The sequence below is a fragment of the Akebia trifoliata genome, chromosome 7 (assembly GCF_017979445.1).
Source record: "Akebia trifoliata isolate Shusen 1 chromosome 7, ASM1797944v1, whole genome shotgun sequence".
Lineage (NCBI taxonomy): Eukaryota > Viridiplantae > Streptophyta > Magnoliopsida > Ranunculales > Lardizabalaceae > Akebia > Akebia trifoliata.
In genome coordinates, this window is record NC_141381.1 from 341,669 (window position 1) to 359,131 (window position 17,463).

Here is a 17,463-nt window from a genome sequence, read left to right on the forward strand (position 1 = left end):
AGAAATCAATAATCATGCTATTGTGTGTAATTAACTCATAAACAATTGCACAAAATGAAAAGGTAATGGGAATCATTGGGTGTGAAAGAGAAGCACTGCCCCATGGTCGTCAATTCAAGGACTTCTTTAACCTCAAAGGACATTTGACAAACCTACGGTTCAGATTGGGAGGAAAATTACAGATTTGCTAGAGATCAGTATCGGTTTGATCAAATATATACTTGCCCCTTTATATAAATTAAGAGCACTCATGTGATTACGAAATGTTCCATACGTACCCCATTGTTGTCACTACCTATTGTTAAAATTTGCTAGAGAAGCTTTTATTTTAGAGTTGTGGAGGAGCAACTAGTTATTATTCTTTGTGCGTGAAACACAAGGGTCGGTGTCAACCAAATGATCATCTATTCATCTTTAATCTTCGAATCCACCAAAAAAATCTAAGGGAACATTCTATTCTTTGTTCTGAGATTTTCTCTTAATAAACAATGTAATCCACCACCCTCACCGTCCATCCTCTATAAATAATTAGTCTCCACAAGAACTAAAACCCATAACAAGTATATTCACATTGCCAATCCAACTTCAATCAGTATCAACCAATCATCAATCCAAGTTAATTAACAACGATGGAGAGGGTGATGCATTTGAAGTCGCAAAGGGCAGTGGTGATCTTCAGTAAGAATTCTTCTTGTATGTGTCATACTGTCAAGTCTCTTTTCAGTGGCCTTGGCGTCAATTCTGCAGTCTACGAGCTCGACGAGGATCCAATAGGATCGGAGATAGAGAGTGTGCTATTGATGTTAGGGTGTAACCCAGCAGTACCAGCTGTGTTCATAGGTGGAGAATTGGTTGGTGGAACTCATGAGGTCATGACCCTTCACCTAAAGGGAACTCTAATCCCATTGCTCAAGCGAGTCGGAGCCATTTGGCTATAGTGAAGTAAATATCAAATTGACCATGTTAGGATAATATATTAATATCTGTATAAAACCATTACTACTTTGGTGGCATATACTATATATGAAGATAGGAAGCCGTTCAATTAGTCTTAGAAGAGAACCCTCATCAATAGAGTTCACTAGTAACTTAAGTGATACTCACTTTTGCTTGTCGTTTGCATGTATGCTCCTTTGTTCTTAATAAGGTTACTGTTTTCTTAATTGGTTTATTTACTGTATTTTTTTTTTTTTTGAGTCCTTTATAATATGACTCCCCAGGTGGCATACTCAATCCACTACGTGAAAACTGAAAAATTCGACAGAAAAAATTGACGGGCCAAGGCCTATGAATTTTAGAAACTGAATTTTGACGGTCTAGGACCGTCGAAATTCTAGATATTCCCAGATTTAATGGCTTAGGGCTGTCAAATTTCTCCCATCCTTCATTAATTTGACAGTTTCGGCCTGTCAAAAAAAAAAATTGACAATGAAAAATTCGACAAAAATTCTACCCTTTGTCTGTCGAATTTTATGAAATTTGACAGCCCAGGCCCATCAAATTTGGGCTTTTTTCACATTGTGATCGACTCCTTGACGTGGACAAGTTCGGAATTGTAAATCTATACGCATCGGGATACACGGATCCCTTGGGATGCACTTTTATATGGGGAAGTGCAATTGTGTATCCCAAGGTGTACAGTCACGGATCTATGATTCCCAAATTGTTCACGTCAGGGAATCGACTGAGTATGCCACTTGGCGATTCATATTATCACGACTCTTTTTTATTTTTATTTTTATGGATCGGTAATGTGGGGATAGGAAGCCCACCTTCATTTACAACAACACACAAAAAAAAAAAAAAGAGCCTGAGTTGGTACTTTAATTTCTACGTCTCAGAGAATCCAAGTTAGGCTTTCCTTGTGGTAATGGTTCCTAAGATTTCGTAGCATGCATTCCCATCCGTGTCGCAACTGATTCGGAAAGTTACGTGTCCGGTACACGCACGGAGAACTGCCTTCGGTCTCCCAAATTGACTTACTCATGGCAACATCACCACCTGAGCTTCGCTACCATTTCGCCCAGCTCCTATGCCTACCACGAACTTGAATCATCACGTGGAATGGACTATACAAGTCTACAACAGATTATTATACCCAAAGACAATTACAAGACAAATCATCAAGCAAAATATATAGTCATTAAACTCACAAGCACATTATTCGGAGCTACCATATAAAAGGCATTTGAAAATTTCCCACTTCTTGCCAAATAGTCATTTTTTATTCTAATTTTTGGGTTCATGTATTTTGACCTCTTCACATAAGGTTTATATCACAAATATATAATAGATTTTCTTATTCATGATTTGCATCTGAAGTTAAAAAAAAAAAAAATTTATAATCACTCATGTAAATGGAATTTGATATTATTTTAGGCTGTTGTTCAATCTAAGAGCAACTCCAATTAGTCTCTAAATCTCTAAATATTAAGATTGAGACGCCCGAACTTAACTCCAACTGGTCTCTAAATCTCTGACAGCCCCTCCAAATAACGGACGGCTCTAAAATTAGAGATGCCGGAAAATTTTAGAACCCATCTCTAAATCACTATTCATGTATTATTTATGTTTTCTAAATACCAATTTTATCCATTGTTTTCATAAATCTCAATTTTGACCTTTTCTTTTTGTAGTACATATTTAAATACGATTTTTATCCCCTTCCCTTTTCAACCTTTTCAAATGAATGAAAAAGTATTTTGGAGAATGAATAATGACTGAAGAGATGGTTGGTGTTCAAATTGGTTTGGAGGATAACATCTTCTCTAAATCTAGACCACTTTCTATTTTTTTTAGAATTGTTTCTTCTTTGAATCATATCTAGATCATGTAGAGAGGATTTTACCCTGAATCTTTTCAAAATCTATCAAGCAGTGTTAGGATTGTTAAAATCCTATTCATCTCAAGAATTTTTTAATATAATAATTAACAAAAGGTTTAGATCATCCCTAAATCCACTAGGTTTTGGATAGTAGAAAGTACTCTACAAATCCTAGAAATTAGTATTATTGATATGCAAAACGGGTTCCTAACTTCTTTTAGGATTGTCTAAGGGTATATTTGGTAACAGTTGTAAAGTCTGAAGTCTAATTTCTATTTTCTGAAATCTGAAATTTGAAATTTGGTTATGAAAAAAGTCGTTCGTTTGTCATTTTTAAAAGCTTCTAATTAAAATTTTTTTATAAATAAAACATACTGGTCATTTTGTCAATATTACCCATTTGTAATTCTAATAAATTGTTAACCAAAAAACATAACATGTTATGCATAATGAAACCATCCACACATTTAATTTTAACTTCTAATAACTTTTGCCTAGTTAAATTCTTCAATGCCGTATATTTCAAATCTTAAATTTAACAACTTTTGACAAGTTAGCATAGATGATTAATGGTGGGTATGGAAATCTAAATTTTTGTATGAGAAAAATTTATTGAAGTAATAAAGAAATGAGGTTGAAATGAACAACATGAACAAACAAGGATTCAAACGCCCAAAAATACCCCAATAACTAAGCACTTGAAAGGCTACACACCCAACCACCTCCATCAAAAGTCATCAAAAAATAATTTCTAAACTTCTTGAAAAAATTTTATCAAAAAAGAAAAAATCCATAAGATCCTAATTATCCTACCGAACCACTTACTTGCCTATGATAAAAAATATAGGCGACATTCAAAAATAGTTTTTGATGTGAAAACACTACCCAATTGGATTGAGATGTGAACTATCTAATCACCTCTTCATTATCCATGGAATAGATAATTCTGAACTATTCCTAGAATAAACATTAGTATTTTATGATTTTAAAAATCGTCTAAGACCAAGATGATTACCTTAATAATCTCTCAATCATTTTTTCTTGAAACACCCAAATCAACAAAACCTAAACCCCATACGCTTAAAAAATCATAGAGATTTTTAAATTATAAGCATATGATCAAAATTACATATATGAAACATATGATGTTAGAAGAAAAATAGATGTCATTAATAGATGAAAATGATAGATCAAAGATAGAGAGAGAAATCTTACTGTGTTAATTTTGGAGTGAAAAATATAAGGTTTTCGAACACGAAAGGAGAGAAAGGGGAGAGGCCTTGACAATCTATTATCGAGGGAAAAGAGGTAGAAAAGTTAAAAATAAGGATTTTAGGATTTATATAAAGAAGGGATAAGTGATAGAAATCAATATTTTGAGGAGGGTATTTTAGAATAAAAAATAAATTAAGAATTCAGAAGTTTCATCTAGCATCCTCCCATCGTTGAACCAAAATTTCTGAATTTTGGTTCTTAATTCTAAAATCTGAATCCAAACAAACGGCAATAGAGTTTCTGGAGTCTGAATTTTAAAGGTGGATCATCTCCATCCAGACTTCAGAAGTGTTACTAAACACACACTAAGTTGGAGTTATTCGATTAAGCGCACACAAGGATTGCATAGAAGAACTTATGATGACGCTAACTCTTAAGCCTATACTTAAGAGAACTCGGAAGACTTCGACGGACTTGAGCTTAAACCTAAGAGTGGGGTTTCCCTTGACACTAATGATCCATTGGCTTAACTCAATACTAAGTGGGAATGTGAAAACACATTAGATTTGGATCTAAACCCACCACAAGAAGTCAGAAGAGTGTGAAAATGTCAAAGTTTATTCTTGTCCATGGTCAGCATTAAAATTAAGCCAAACAATTGTTCTACCCAAATGTGAAGAAAGAGAGCACCAAAAATTTCCTCAACCTCTAGGTGAGGCCATTCCAGGCTTAGAAATTGCCTGTCCAAAGGTAAGAAACAGTTAGGCAAAATTTTTTCCCTAGCCATCAGTAAAGAACATCCATCAATAAGGAACGACCAAGCAAAACTTTTCCCTTAGCCATCAGTAAGGAATGACCAGGCAAAACTTTTTCCCTGACCATCAGTAAGGAATGGCCAAGTAAAAAATTTTCCCTGGCCATCAGTAAGGAAAGGCCAGATAAAATTTTTGCCTTAGTTATCAGTAAGGAACGGTCAGGCAAAACGTTTTCCTTGACTATTAGTAAGGAACGACCAGTCCAAACTTACGGATCATAATTATTTTTATGCAAAATTTTTTTTTCTTCATAATATCAGATTTCAACTAGATTTGTTGGATTTTGGCCCTCTCTAGGTTGAAATTTGACTTTAGGGAGTCTAGGTCATTAGGAAGTGTCACGTAAGGCTTAAAAGAATGAGAAAAAGAAAAAATCCCCCATTGCCAAAGGTGGGATATCCTATTATATTATATAGACCACTGAAACAGAACCTTACAACTTAACCTTTAAGGGTCAACTTAGACTTACAATGTTTTAAGGAGTTGACACACAATTCGTTGGGATTTTTTAAAAAACTTGTTCTAAACCTCTAACTGAAAGTTATGCATGATTGACAATAGATAGGTTGAAGGTTCTCAAATCTTCAAACCTCTACCCAAGCAGAAGTAAGTGTTTCATAGGTTGGTGATTGAGTTGGATATTTTTATCTCCGTTTTTGAAAGTGAATGACCTTAAGGCATAAGATTACTTGGATCCGGGACTAGAGTGATTTTATAGGACAGGTGGTTTGTGCATTAGTTATGATCAAGAAGTGCACAAGTGTATTTTTAGAAAAAAAAAAGTAGTGTGCCAATTTTAAAAATAAATCACTTCCAAAGTAAAAACAAATCAATCCCACGTTATTACAAACATTCACTATTCAAAAGAAAAGACCACGAAGGAAAGAAAAAAATGTTAGCTACAAGAGAAAAAAATAACAAGTTAATGTTTCAAAGATTTTCACCAATGGTCATAAAAAATTATGGCTTGAATCCTCGATTTCTCTAGTGGAGTCGTCAGGTTGTAGATACACGGACTTTGAAATCTTTGGAAATGTTTTGAGTTTATCTACACGGGTTTAGGAGTTGTTGCCATTCAATTAAAGTGTTAATGAAAACTATAAAAATTATTTTGTGAAATTCTATTTTTTTATTTGTAGTGACTCACATATCCAAAAAATAAAGGGAAATGGTCTTCCTAGAGATCTATGGTAAGGATGTTTTGTTGATGGACAAAGAAGGTGTTAGGCACCTTGTCCTACCCATCCTAAGATAGTTACCAATATATGACCATAATTAAACATTAGAAACTCTTTTTGGGTTTTAAAAATAAAGGAAGTTATAGAAAACTAGGAAAAATTAATTCTAATTTTGTTTTGAAAACTGAACAAATTAATATGAAAAGCAAATCCTTACTAGAAGTAGTTGCTTGTTAGAATTTTTTGTAAGTTTTGGACTTTGATTGAAACCTACATGGATCTCATCATTAGGAGTCCAAAAGCTTTAGTAAAAGTTTATGTGCTCCTTAGGGAGACTTTATTTATTGGTTTGATTCTTTGGTGAGGTTTATGATGAACCACATAATGTAAGAATTAAGACTACATGCATAAGATTTTTATCCATTTTTAGACTATTTTTGTTGGCTCTAAAGGTTGAATATAAGTTCATAAAGACCTACACTTTTTCTTAGAGTCATTTTAGAAGTGAGTACATGTAAAGTGTATGCATGTGATGGACTTATTAAGAGAAGATTACCTCAAAGGAGGGTTTACTCTCTAGTTCTATAGCCATCAAGGGAAGTAAGATAAAAGATAATTATTTTAGAATTGAAATTATAAGGAATTAAAAGCATCTATGCTATAAAAATTAAATTGCATTAGAGATAATGAAATTAAAGCAATCCTAATCTAATGCTCTCAATGAGTTTATTGAAGACTTATTCGGAAATATTACCTCAAAAGCGTATTACTCTCTCTCCTCAAGCCTCTAGACCAAAGATCTAGGACGCTACATTAAAAAAAAAATGAAATTAAACTTGCAAATAGGAAAAATGCTTAAAATAAAGAGGGTGTAATAAGAAAAGGGAGATTAAGGAGGAAGAATAGAGGGTTTAACCCCACATTCTTCTTCTTCTTCTTGGGTTGAGATTTTAGGAATTTTTACGGAGGTTTTAAGAATAAGAAGATTTGGAGAGGCTTGGGAGAGATTTGGGCAAAATTTTGAATCACCAAATGAGTTCCTCTCTTTTGCCTTAAATAGGGATCTTATTTATAGGAGTTTGGGGTACCTTTGAGCATAAACTTGTCCTAAACTCTAAGGTTCCCATTATTTGCAAATAAACCTCTAGATCAAACCCATCAATAAGAAATCGATAACTTGGTCGTGTAATTAACTCATAAACAGTTGCACAAAATGAAAAGGTAATGGGAATCATTGGGTGAGGAAGAGAAGCACTGCCCCATGGTCATCAAATCAAGGACTTTTTTAACCTCAAAGGACATTTGACAAACCTACGGTTCAGATTGGGAGGAAAATTACAGATTTTCTAGAGATCAGTATTGGTTTGATCAAATATATACTTGCCCCTTTATATAAATTAAGAGCACTCATGTGATTCCGAAATGTTCCATATGTACTCCATTGTTGTCACTCTATATTGTTAAAATTTTCTAGAGAAGCTTTTCTTTTAGAGTTGTGGAGGAGCAACTAGTTATTATTCTTTGTGCGTGAAACACAAGGGTCGGTGTCAACCAAATGATCATCTATTCATCTTTAATCTTCGAATCCACCAAAAAAATCTTAGGGAACATTCTATTCTTTGTTCTGAGATTTTCTCTTAATAAACAATGTAATCCACCACCCTCACCGTCCATCCTCTATAAATAATTAGTCTCCACAAGAACTAAAACCCATAACAAGTATATTCACATTGCCAATCCAACTTCAATCAGTATCAACCAATCATCAATCCAAGTTAATTAACAACAATGGAGAGTGTGATGCATTTGAAGTCGCAAAGGGCAGTGGTGATCTTCAGTAAGAATTCTTGTTGTATGTGTCATACTGTCAAGCCTCTTTTCAGTGGCATTGGAGTCAATTCTGCAGTTTACGAGCTCGACAAGGATCCAAGAAGATCGGAGATAGAGAGGGTGCTATCGATGTTAGGGCTTAACCCAGCCGTACCAGCTGTGTTCATAGGTGGAGAATTGGTTGGTGGAACTCATGAGGTCATGACCATTCACCTAAAGGGAACTCTAATCCCATTGCTCAAGTGAATTAAATATCAAATTGACCATCCTAGGATAATATATTAATATATGTATAAAACCATTACTACTTTGGTGACATATACCATATATGAAGATAGGAAGCCGTTCAATTAGTCTTAGAAGAGAACCCTCGTCAATAGAGTTCACTAGTTACTTAAGTGATACTCACTTTTGCTTGTCGTTTGCATGTATGCTCCTTTGTTTTCTTAATAAAGTTACTGTTTTCTTAATTGGTTTATTTATTGTAATTTTTTTTTTGAGTCCTTTATAATATGACTCGCCAGGTGGCATACTCAATCGACTCCCTGACGTGGACAAGTTCGGTACTGTAAATCTATACGCATTGGGATACACGGATCCCTTGGGATACACTTTTATATGGGGAAGTGCAATTGTGTATCCCAAGACGTACAGTCACAGATCTAAGATTCCCAAATTGTTCACGTCAGGGAATCGACTGAATATGCTACCTGGTGACTCATATTATCACGACTCTTTTTTATTTTTATTTTTATGGATCGGTAATATGGGGATAGGAAGCCCACCCTTCATTTAAAAAAAAAAAAAACCTGAGTTGGTACTTTAATTTCTACGTCAGAGAGAATTCAGGATAGGCTTTCCTTCTGGTTATGTTTCCTAAGATTTCGTAGCATGCATTCCCATCCGTGTCGTAACTGATTCGGAAAGCCACGTCTCCGGTGCATGTGCGGAGAACTGCCTTCGGTCTCCCAAACTGAGTTACTCATGGCAACATTATCACCACCTGAGCTTCGCTACCGCTTGGCCCAGCTCCTACTCCTACCATGAACTTGAATCATCACATGGAATGGACTATACATGTCTACATCAGATTATTATACCCAAAGGCAATTACAAGACAAATCATCAAGCAAAATATATAGTCATTAAAGTCACTAAGCACATTATTCGGAGCTACCATATATAAGTCATTTGAAAATGTCCCACTTCCTGCCAAATAGTCATTTTTTATTCTAATTTTTGGGTTCATGTATTTTGAACTCTTCACATAAGGTTTATATCACAAATATACAATAGATCTTTTTATTCATGAATTGCATCTATTGTTATAAAAAAAAAATTGTAATAACCCATGTAAATGGTATTTGATATTATTTTAGGCTGTTGTTTAATCTAAGAGCAACTCCAATTAGTCTCTAAATCTCTAAATTCAAAGATAGAGATGCCCGAACTTAACTCCAACTGGTCTCTAAATCTTTGACAGCCCCTCTAAATCATGGTTCACGGCTCTAAAATTAGAGATGCTGGAAAATTTTAGAACCCATCTCTAAATCACTATTCATGTATTATTTATGTTATCTAAATACCAATTTTATCCATTGTTTTCATAAATCTCAATTTTGACCTTCTCTTTTCATAGTACATATTTAAATACAATTGTTATCCCCTTCTCTTCTCAACTTTTTCAAATGAATGAAAAAGTATTTCGGGGAATGAATAGTGACTAAAGAGATGGTTGGTGTTCAAATTGGTTCGGAGGAGAGCATCTTCTCTAAATCCAGATCACTTTCTATTTTGTTAGAATTGTTTCATCTTTGAATCATATCTAGATTAGATAAAGAGGATTTTACCTTGAATCTTTTCAAAATCTATCAAGCAATGTTAGGATTGTTAGAATCCTATTCATCTCAAGAATTTTTCAATATAATAATTAACACAAGGTTTAGATCATCCCAGAATCCACCAGGTTTTAGAGAGTAGAACCTACACATTACCATTGACAATCAAGTTGAAGAACCCCTTAGTGAGTTGACATAATTCTAGGCTCATATATATATCTCTCTCTCTCTTTCTTTGGTTGGCTATAGGGTTATTATTGATGGTAAAAAATTATTGTTTCAATTCGGGTGCCGATCCATGCACCCTTTGATAGATGAGAGAAAACGGCCTACAATTATCTAATTAGTAAGTTTTTTGAACCATCAAAATGTCACTAATTTCTTAACAAATGATTCCCTTTCAGAATTTTATTAGAATTGAGCTACTAATAAAATTGGACTACTTAATACATTGGTTTTGGAAATTATATTTTGATTGGGTTTCTAAAATAAAATGGTGTGAGTCAGTGTGATTCTGATTTCTATAACTAAAGTTATTAACAAAATAAAACTTTCCTAAAATAGTAAAAACATCTAAAAATTAAGGTAAATGACATAATCCTACCTAGAAATGAAATTGGACTAAAAGTCTATTTTTGGTTCAATAAGTATAAACCCAAGTAAATCAAACATAAATCAAACTCATTGTAAGTCAAGAGATTGAAAAATCACAAAGATCCAAAATTAACAACAAAAAAAAAAAAAACCCTAAAGAAACTTAATTGTTGTATGGATAGAGTTGAAATTGATGAGTGCTATGCTACGTAAGTCGGAAGTGATGGATGGATAGAGTGAATAAAAATGGAGGTTCATTACACATACATGTTCTATATTTTAAATTATAGGATTTTCTAATATCTACTCCCATAATTCTACAAAAGATCTAAGAAGAAGAAGAGGAAAAAGAAGAGAAGAAGGAAAAGATGAAGAAAAATGAAAGTTCAAGCTTCAAGGTGGGTCTAGAATATGGTTTCAATTTACTTAAATTCTCCCTTTCTCCCCTCTCAATTTTCCTCTTCTATCTCCCTCTCCCTTACTTCTTTAATTTCATTTTTAGAAATCCTCTAAGATGTAATGCTAACCCTCATTTATTTCTGGTAGATTGGACTTCAGTTTGGTCGAAAGTGTAAGGGTTGAAATCCCTTTTTCAAAACAAAATCTTGCTATTTTTAATCCCCATCCACAATTTGCACACACCAAGAAAAATTGTTTTAAGACTATCGGTAATTGGGCCCTTCTCATTCCATGAAAATGAGTCCATAATCACAAAGCCCATACTTTTTCAAAATCGTGTGAGTTTGAGGGAAAATATAGTAAGGTCTCTTCTTTCAATGTGATGACCCTCCTAGTTTAAGTCGACATTAAAAGTCCCCCTTATTCAAGGGCACAAAATTTTCGTTGAACCGAATTTTCTTATTTTCTTTTATTCTCTAAAATGACCAAACTTTTGAAGTTACCGTGCTTAACACCTTCACATCTTTCTAATCAAACCAGTTACCTAGATCCTACGTAGTCCAATGCTTTATCTATACGAGAGTTGCTAAGATGTCTAAATGACATTTTTTTGAAAAATATGTTTCGAGTAACCATTCATACAAGTTTTCAAAAAGGAATGATGGAGACTCCAAACCTTCGTAGAGGTGATCTTCAGAAATAAAAAAATCACGCATCTATAGTTTGGATGGCAATTTGGTCAAAAGAAGATTAAAAAAATAACTTTTATAACCTAAAAGCCACTTAGCAAATTATGAGATATGGTAACACCAATGCCAAATATAGCATCGATTTTAGTATATGTTATATTTGAGAGACCATTTGAGATGTGTTTTAGAGCACAATTTTGAGAGACTATTTCAAAATTTGGAATTGTTATCTCAATTTGAGAAACCGTTAGAGATGCTCTAAGAATTCTTGCCTTCTCCAATCTTTTCTATTTTTCTTTCTCTTTTAGGGTTTGTTTTGTTGAATTGAATTGTATAAGAAGACTCTTGTTATGGAAAAAAAGTGCTTACCACCTGGATAATTCATTTTCTTTACAAAATAGAGATTTGTTGTTTTGAAAGTTATGTGTTAAGCACTTGAACCAATGGCACGACGCCATGTGTATTGAAAAGTTAATAAAAATAAAGCACTTAAACTGCTCCCAAATTTTCTCCTGGAATTTTCTCTTAGTGACCAATCACTTTTGTTTATTTAATACACATGGCGTCATGTCATTGGTTCATCAGCTTAGCACATAACTTTCAAAACAACAAATCTCAGTTCTTCTTTATACAATCCTATATGCTCCATATATAGATATTAGTCAGAAAAAAAATAACTAAGTGATGAATTGACAAAATTGGCATTGGTCCATTGAGAAGCTTATCTAGCAAGTGTTAGTGAGGCATTGAAATTTGCAATGCCACACAAATGCTAGAGTGACCTCAAGCTAAAATCTCATATCGCACTTCTTGACGTGAAAATGTTAGATTTTTATGCATTCAAAATCTTAAAACATAACTTTAATATACTTGGATTTTTTCCAATAGGATCTAATCTATAACATACCTCAAACATATTATTCATTCAATGAAAATCGATTTAAGGGCATTTACCTTGTGTCATTATGAAATCATTGATTCAAAACGTTGGAGGTGTGTCTTTCTATTCATGTGTTCCTTGAAGCTTTCGAAACCCCAATCAAATTGATCATTTCCTTCTAGACTCACCTTCTCCTTATCTCTGTATGGATCAATTGGTTATTAGTGATTGATAGATACCACTCTCTTCTATGTGAGTTTTCCACAATTAGTTCGTTCTATCTTGCTTGTCAATATGGGGTCACCGGCCATCTTTTAAAGATGAAGGTTGAGGGCCTAAAGTTATTATTTAATTTAGTAAGATTCCTATCCATCAAGGTCTCTTACTAACCTTAAAGAATATTAACAATTCTAACGATATTGGGACTCTTTACTATTGATATCCATTATATATAGAATCCTTGTGCAATTAAACAACCAAAAACAGTGATGTCAATTTAGCCACACGACATAGAGTTTTAACAGAAAATGGATAGGAACAATATATGCTTTTTCACTTGTATCTCGATAAAAAGCATCAATGGTTCCTGTACACTTGCTCGCCAAGAAGTGAGAAATGAGGTTCCAGCCCGAGGTCACTTCAGCCTTATTCTTAATTAGATGACTGGCATTTATCTTCGAATCCACTGAAAAATCTGAGGGAACATTCTCTTTTTTTATTTCTTCTTCTAAAAAATTCTCTTAAACAATGCAATCCAATTAAATGGTATCTTAGTTTGGGTTGTCCCAAATAATAAGATCTGTATTCAACTGCATCTATAATTATAATCAAATTGGGATACTTGTGAATAGATTTGATATTATTTTATGCTACTGTCAACCTAAACTAACATATTGGTACTAATTGTGTTAAGGGGCACATGCGATACACCGTATAGAAAAAGTATGTGAGAGTAATGAGGAAATAAAACACAAATCAAAATTAAAGAAAACATGATAGAAAATTTATGTGATTCAGCGAGATTGCCTAGCTATGTCAAGGAGCAATGATGAGATAATAATACCTCAATCGCACTTTTCCACAGAGAAAAATTTTAAATCTCTCATAGGAACCCTAAAATGAGTTTTAGTAGAATATATATATATATATATATAAATTGTATAAAGATGAAATTAATTGCCCATTAGAGATTAATTGCCCATTAGAGCAAAAGCTATCAAATTTGAAGGAAAAACCCAAAAAAGTCAACCTAACCAGTCAGCTTGGGGGACACCCCCTCTGATCTCCAAAGGCAGCTCAGCACGGAATTGGGCCTACGTAGTTACTCCTTTGTGTACAATCCATTAGGCCAATATAATTATAACCTACTACGTAGTTACTCCTTTGTGTACAATCCATTAGGCCAATATAATTATAACCTACAAAGTAGAAGGCACAAATGTAACACCCCATAACATTATATTTTATCTCAATTGTCATCCCAATAACCTAAACGCCTCCAAGTATATGTAAGCATTCCTAAACTAAAAGCTTCCCTATTTCCTCACCAAAGTCAAATCCTTGATGAAGATCGAATGGAGATTGAAATGATCACTTGTCGTAGATCATCAATCAAGCCACTAATGTTGTCGCCGCAAGCGGATGATAATTTGATTACCACATTATAAAGGTTCAATATGCCAAAAGCCATGCACATGTGGCAAACACAGGTTTTCTTGACATTTTTATCCTGAAATCAAATTTCTTGAAGGTCTTGATAGCCTATATCTTCAAAATAATATGAACAAAGAAATAAAAAACTCAACTAGTAAATAAAATATATTAGAACATTAGCCCCGTCTAGTAATATCGAATCAGATCTTCAGGTAAAATAAACCATTTCAGTTCCTTTTTGAGTCCGACTCCCCGACGAGTCAATTGTTTTACTAATTATATGCTCTTTGAATGGGCATTAACTGTCAACCTTCGAGTTCCAACTTCAAAAAAGGTCAAACCTTTTTCCTGGTCTGAATTTGACTACAAGATAGGTCAAACTATTTTCTTAATGCTCCCAAGCTTTGAGTTTCAAGCCCAAGATAGGTTAGACTCTTCTCCTAATTCTCCCTAAATAAGCATCAACTCAACTCCCAAACTTCGTGCACTAACTTTTGACTCCCTACTTCAGAACTTCGAGTTTCAACTCTAAGACACAATGTGAAAACAGCTTATATTTGATGGTCCAAGGCTGTCGAATTTCATAAAATTTGAAGGACCAACGCATCAAAATTTTCATTGTCAAATTTTTTTTCCGACGGACCGAAACCATTAAATTAATGGAGGATGGGAGAAATTTGATGGCTCTTAACCGTCGAATTGGGGATCATCAAAAGTTTCAACAGCCATAGGCCGTCAAAATTCACTTTCTATAATTTGTGGGCTTTGGCCCGTCGAATTTTCTTGTCAAAATTTTCAGTTTTCACATAGTGAGATAGGTTGGACTCTTTTCATAATGCTCACTAAATAAGCATCCACTCAACTCCTGCTCCCGATCTCTTGAGCTCTGAGTTCCAACTCAAAGATAAGTAAGACTCTTATTTCTAATGCTCCCCGAGCTCTAAATATTTTTGAAAACATTTTTCCATGTTATCTCAACGAATGGCATGTATTTCATCCATCTGTCGATCCATTCCAACTTGCATCTCTGAGTTGATCTTAGCCAACTGATATATGGTGCATGGCTTGCATTAGATCAGTAAAAGTAGATTATTTCTGCCTAGTTTTCAACATGTTAAAACTGTTGGCTTTCTTGTAAATGATTCTTACGGTTTGGATAGGCAAAAATTAGGAAGCCAATGAGATTCCTTCCACAATCACTGAATCTTGAATTGGTTCATGTTCAATCAATCACACACAATAAACACAATAGAATATGTAGAACACGACTGAGATTTGGTTATTGGGTTTGTCTTGAATCCAGTGACTATGTTCCCTGACTATGAATAGCCATTCTACCAAAATCAAGAATAATTCTATCGTAGCCTTCTCTTCCTATTACACATGATAGTACCTAGCTATAGGGCCTCCATTTTCCAAATCCTTTTACAATGTATGGCTCCTCTTTAAATAAATAATCTAAAACGAATCTTAATAATCCCAATAACATAATTCATTCTTATCCAAATAAGGTAACTCCTCTCAATTAGGAATCTTCCCATTTTAGGAATTTTTTCAAATTAAATAAGATCATACTACATGTCAAGATAGATTACTTAATTGGTATAGATTTCGAGATGTACATCCACTAGTCTTGCATTGAGGTTTACACTAAATGGTACCACATGTACTTCAATTTAAATTGAGTGTTATTTTATCCTTCCACACAAACCTTTACTAAAATGATCAAAATACCATTAAAATGCACACTCAATTTAAATTATGTTGTTGATCAACATAGCAATCATGAAACGAAACACATCGCTAATAGTCAATAAACCAATTCTTTAGATGGTTTAATTCATGAGAAGGCATCCGAACATGTAAATCAATCTTGTTATTCATGAATTGCAACCCAAATGATGATTTACTATTAATGTTCTTTTAAAAGGTTATTTTTATTCATTTAAATCAATAATGAAAATTGTAGTAGAGACTAAGCATTGTTGAAGGTCGGATTAGGCGCCTAACACCTTCCAGTTCAATGAGTACCCGATTATCATATCCCATTTTTTTTGGAAACTATGCATTATATCCAATTTATGGAGTCAACTTGTGGTTCAAAAACACATTGGGTCAGCCTAGGGTCTAACTCCCCATATATGCTATTTTGGGCCCACTCTTAGATTGGACCTATTGGATGCCAGGTAAGGATGCTCTTTGATTTGATGATGCTAAATTTTAAAACTTCACAAAATCAAGATACATGTCTAAAAAATATTCATTACTAAGAAAAATCAAACACGCACTAGGTGAAAATTGGAAAATTCAACAGAAAAAATTGACGGGTCATGACTCTCGAATTTTAGAAACTGAATTTTGAGGGTCTAAGACCGTCGAAATTCTTGATGTTCCCAGATCTAATGGTTTAGAGACGTTGAATTTCTCCCATCTTTCATTAATTTGACAGTTTCGAACTATAAAAAAAAAAAAAAAATGTGACAATGAAAAATTTGACGCCACTTCGACTTTTTGATCTGTCGAATTTTATGAAATTTGACGGCGGCTTCAAATTTGGGTTTTTTTTCACATTGTGACGTCAAGATTAAGAAAATGGACACAAAAGGATCAGAGTAACATGCTTATGGCCACATTCACATCTACATAGCACACGTGTTACATATGCCAGCATCATCGTGCAAAAATTAATAAAGCACATAAGTATAGAGAATGTACGGCGTGATGGATCAAAGAAGAAAATGATCCAAGGCACAAAGAATCATTAGTCATCGAAATAGATCTTGTTTAGCAAATCAGAATCAATCTTAATCAAGAAATTAGAATAGAATTTAAGATGGATATGAAAACTGTTTCACGTGCAGCAATTTTTTGTTGGATGCCCAAAACAAGTAATGTTGGAGAATCTTAGGCTTTTTGAAATTGGGATAAGTTATTCCTTTTTCATAGCTGTAAAAGCAATTCCATGTTCGCTTTTTAATATTGTGTGCGCTTGCGTGGGTGCGTGTGACACCAATTCGTACCTCATCTCATCAACCTAAGCTATAATTTGTTATGCCACGGTCCGACTACGCATTCCACTTTTTTGTCGTACATAAACGTCAAGTTGACATTCCCTCTCCCACTTCACTCCCTTGCACTTTATCCTCCTTATCCTCTCTCTCTCTCTCTCTCTCTCTCTCATTCATGTATATCATCTACATCATGTAAGCATATGCAAGTGTTCTTTATATGACCATCAATTCATACATAGGACAGACATTGACATACATACGGACATATCAATTAAATTTGTCAATGTGCCAAATGAAACTTACAACCCGACCCATCCTGGCCTAATAACTTAATTAGGGTTTAAAATTGAGGACTTGGGTTTTAATTAGACCCAATCTGATCAAATATGATTTGATAATTTATCAAATTGGTTTTGGATAAATCATGTCCCAATCCAATATAATTAGTAATTACTATTTTCAAAATTAAAATGAATAGTGTCTAAGAGTGGTAAAGTTATATTTTCCCAAACTATTTTGACAAATCGTCCTAAAATG

At 33.9% G+C, this 17,463-nt stretch overlaps 2 protein-coding genes across 2 annotated transcripts; both read left to right on the forward strand.

Annotated features, from left to right (window-relative positions):
- Positions 1 to 629: 629 nt before the first annotated feature.
- LOC147397816 (monothiol glutaredoxin-S7-like) lies at positions 630 to 938 on the forward strand. Its single transcript, XM_086448910.1, has one exon. The coding sequence runs from the start codon at positions 630 to 632 to the stop codon at positions 936 to 938; it is 309 nt and encodes a 102-aa protein (XP_086305036.1).
- A 6,882-nt stretch (positions 939 to 7,820) lies between these two features.
- LOC147397817 (putative glutaredoxin-C14) lies at positions 7,821 to 8,108 on the forward strand. Its single transcript, XM_086448877.1, has one exon. It carries the CDS (start codon positions 7,821 to 7,823, stop codon positions 8,106 to 8,108), a length of 288 nt encoding a protein of 95 aa, XP_086305003.1.
- The last annotated feature ends 9,355 nt before the right edge of the window (positions 8,109 to 17,463 follow it).

What these genes read in the sequence shown, in the direction of transcription:
- LOC147397816 (XM_086448910.1), top strand. Translation starts at nt 630, where the DNA reads ATGGAGAGGGTGATGCATTTGAAGTCGCAAAGGGCAGTGGTGATCTTC.
- LOC147397817 (XM_086448877.1), top strand. Translation starts at nt 7,821, where the DNA reads ATGGAGAGTGTGATGCATTTGAAGTCGCAAAGGGCAGTGGTGATCTTC.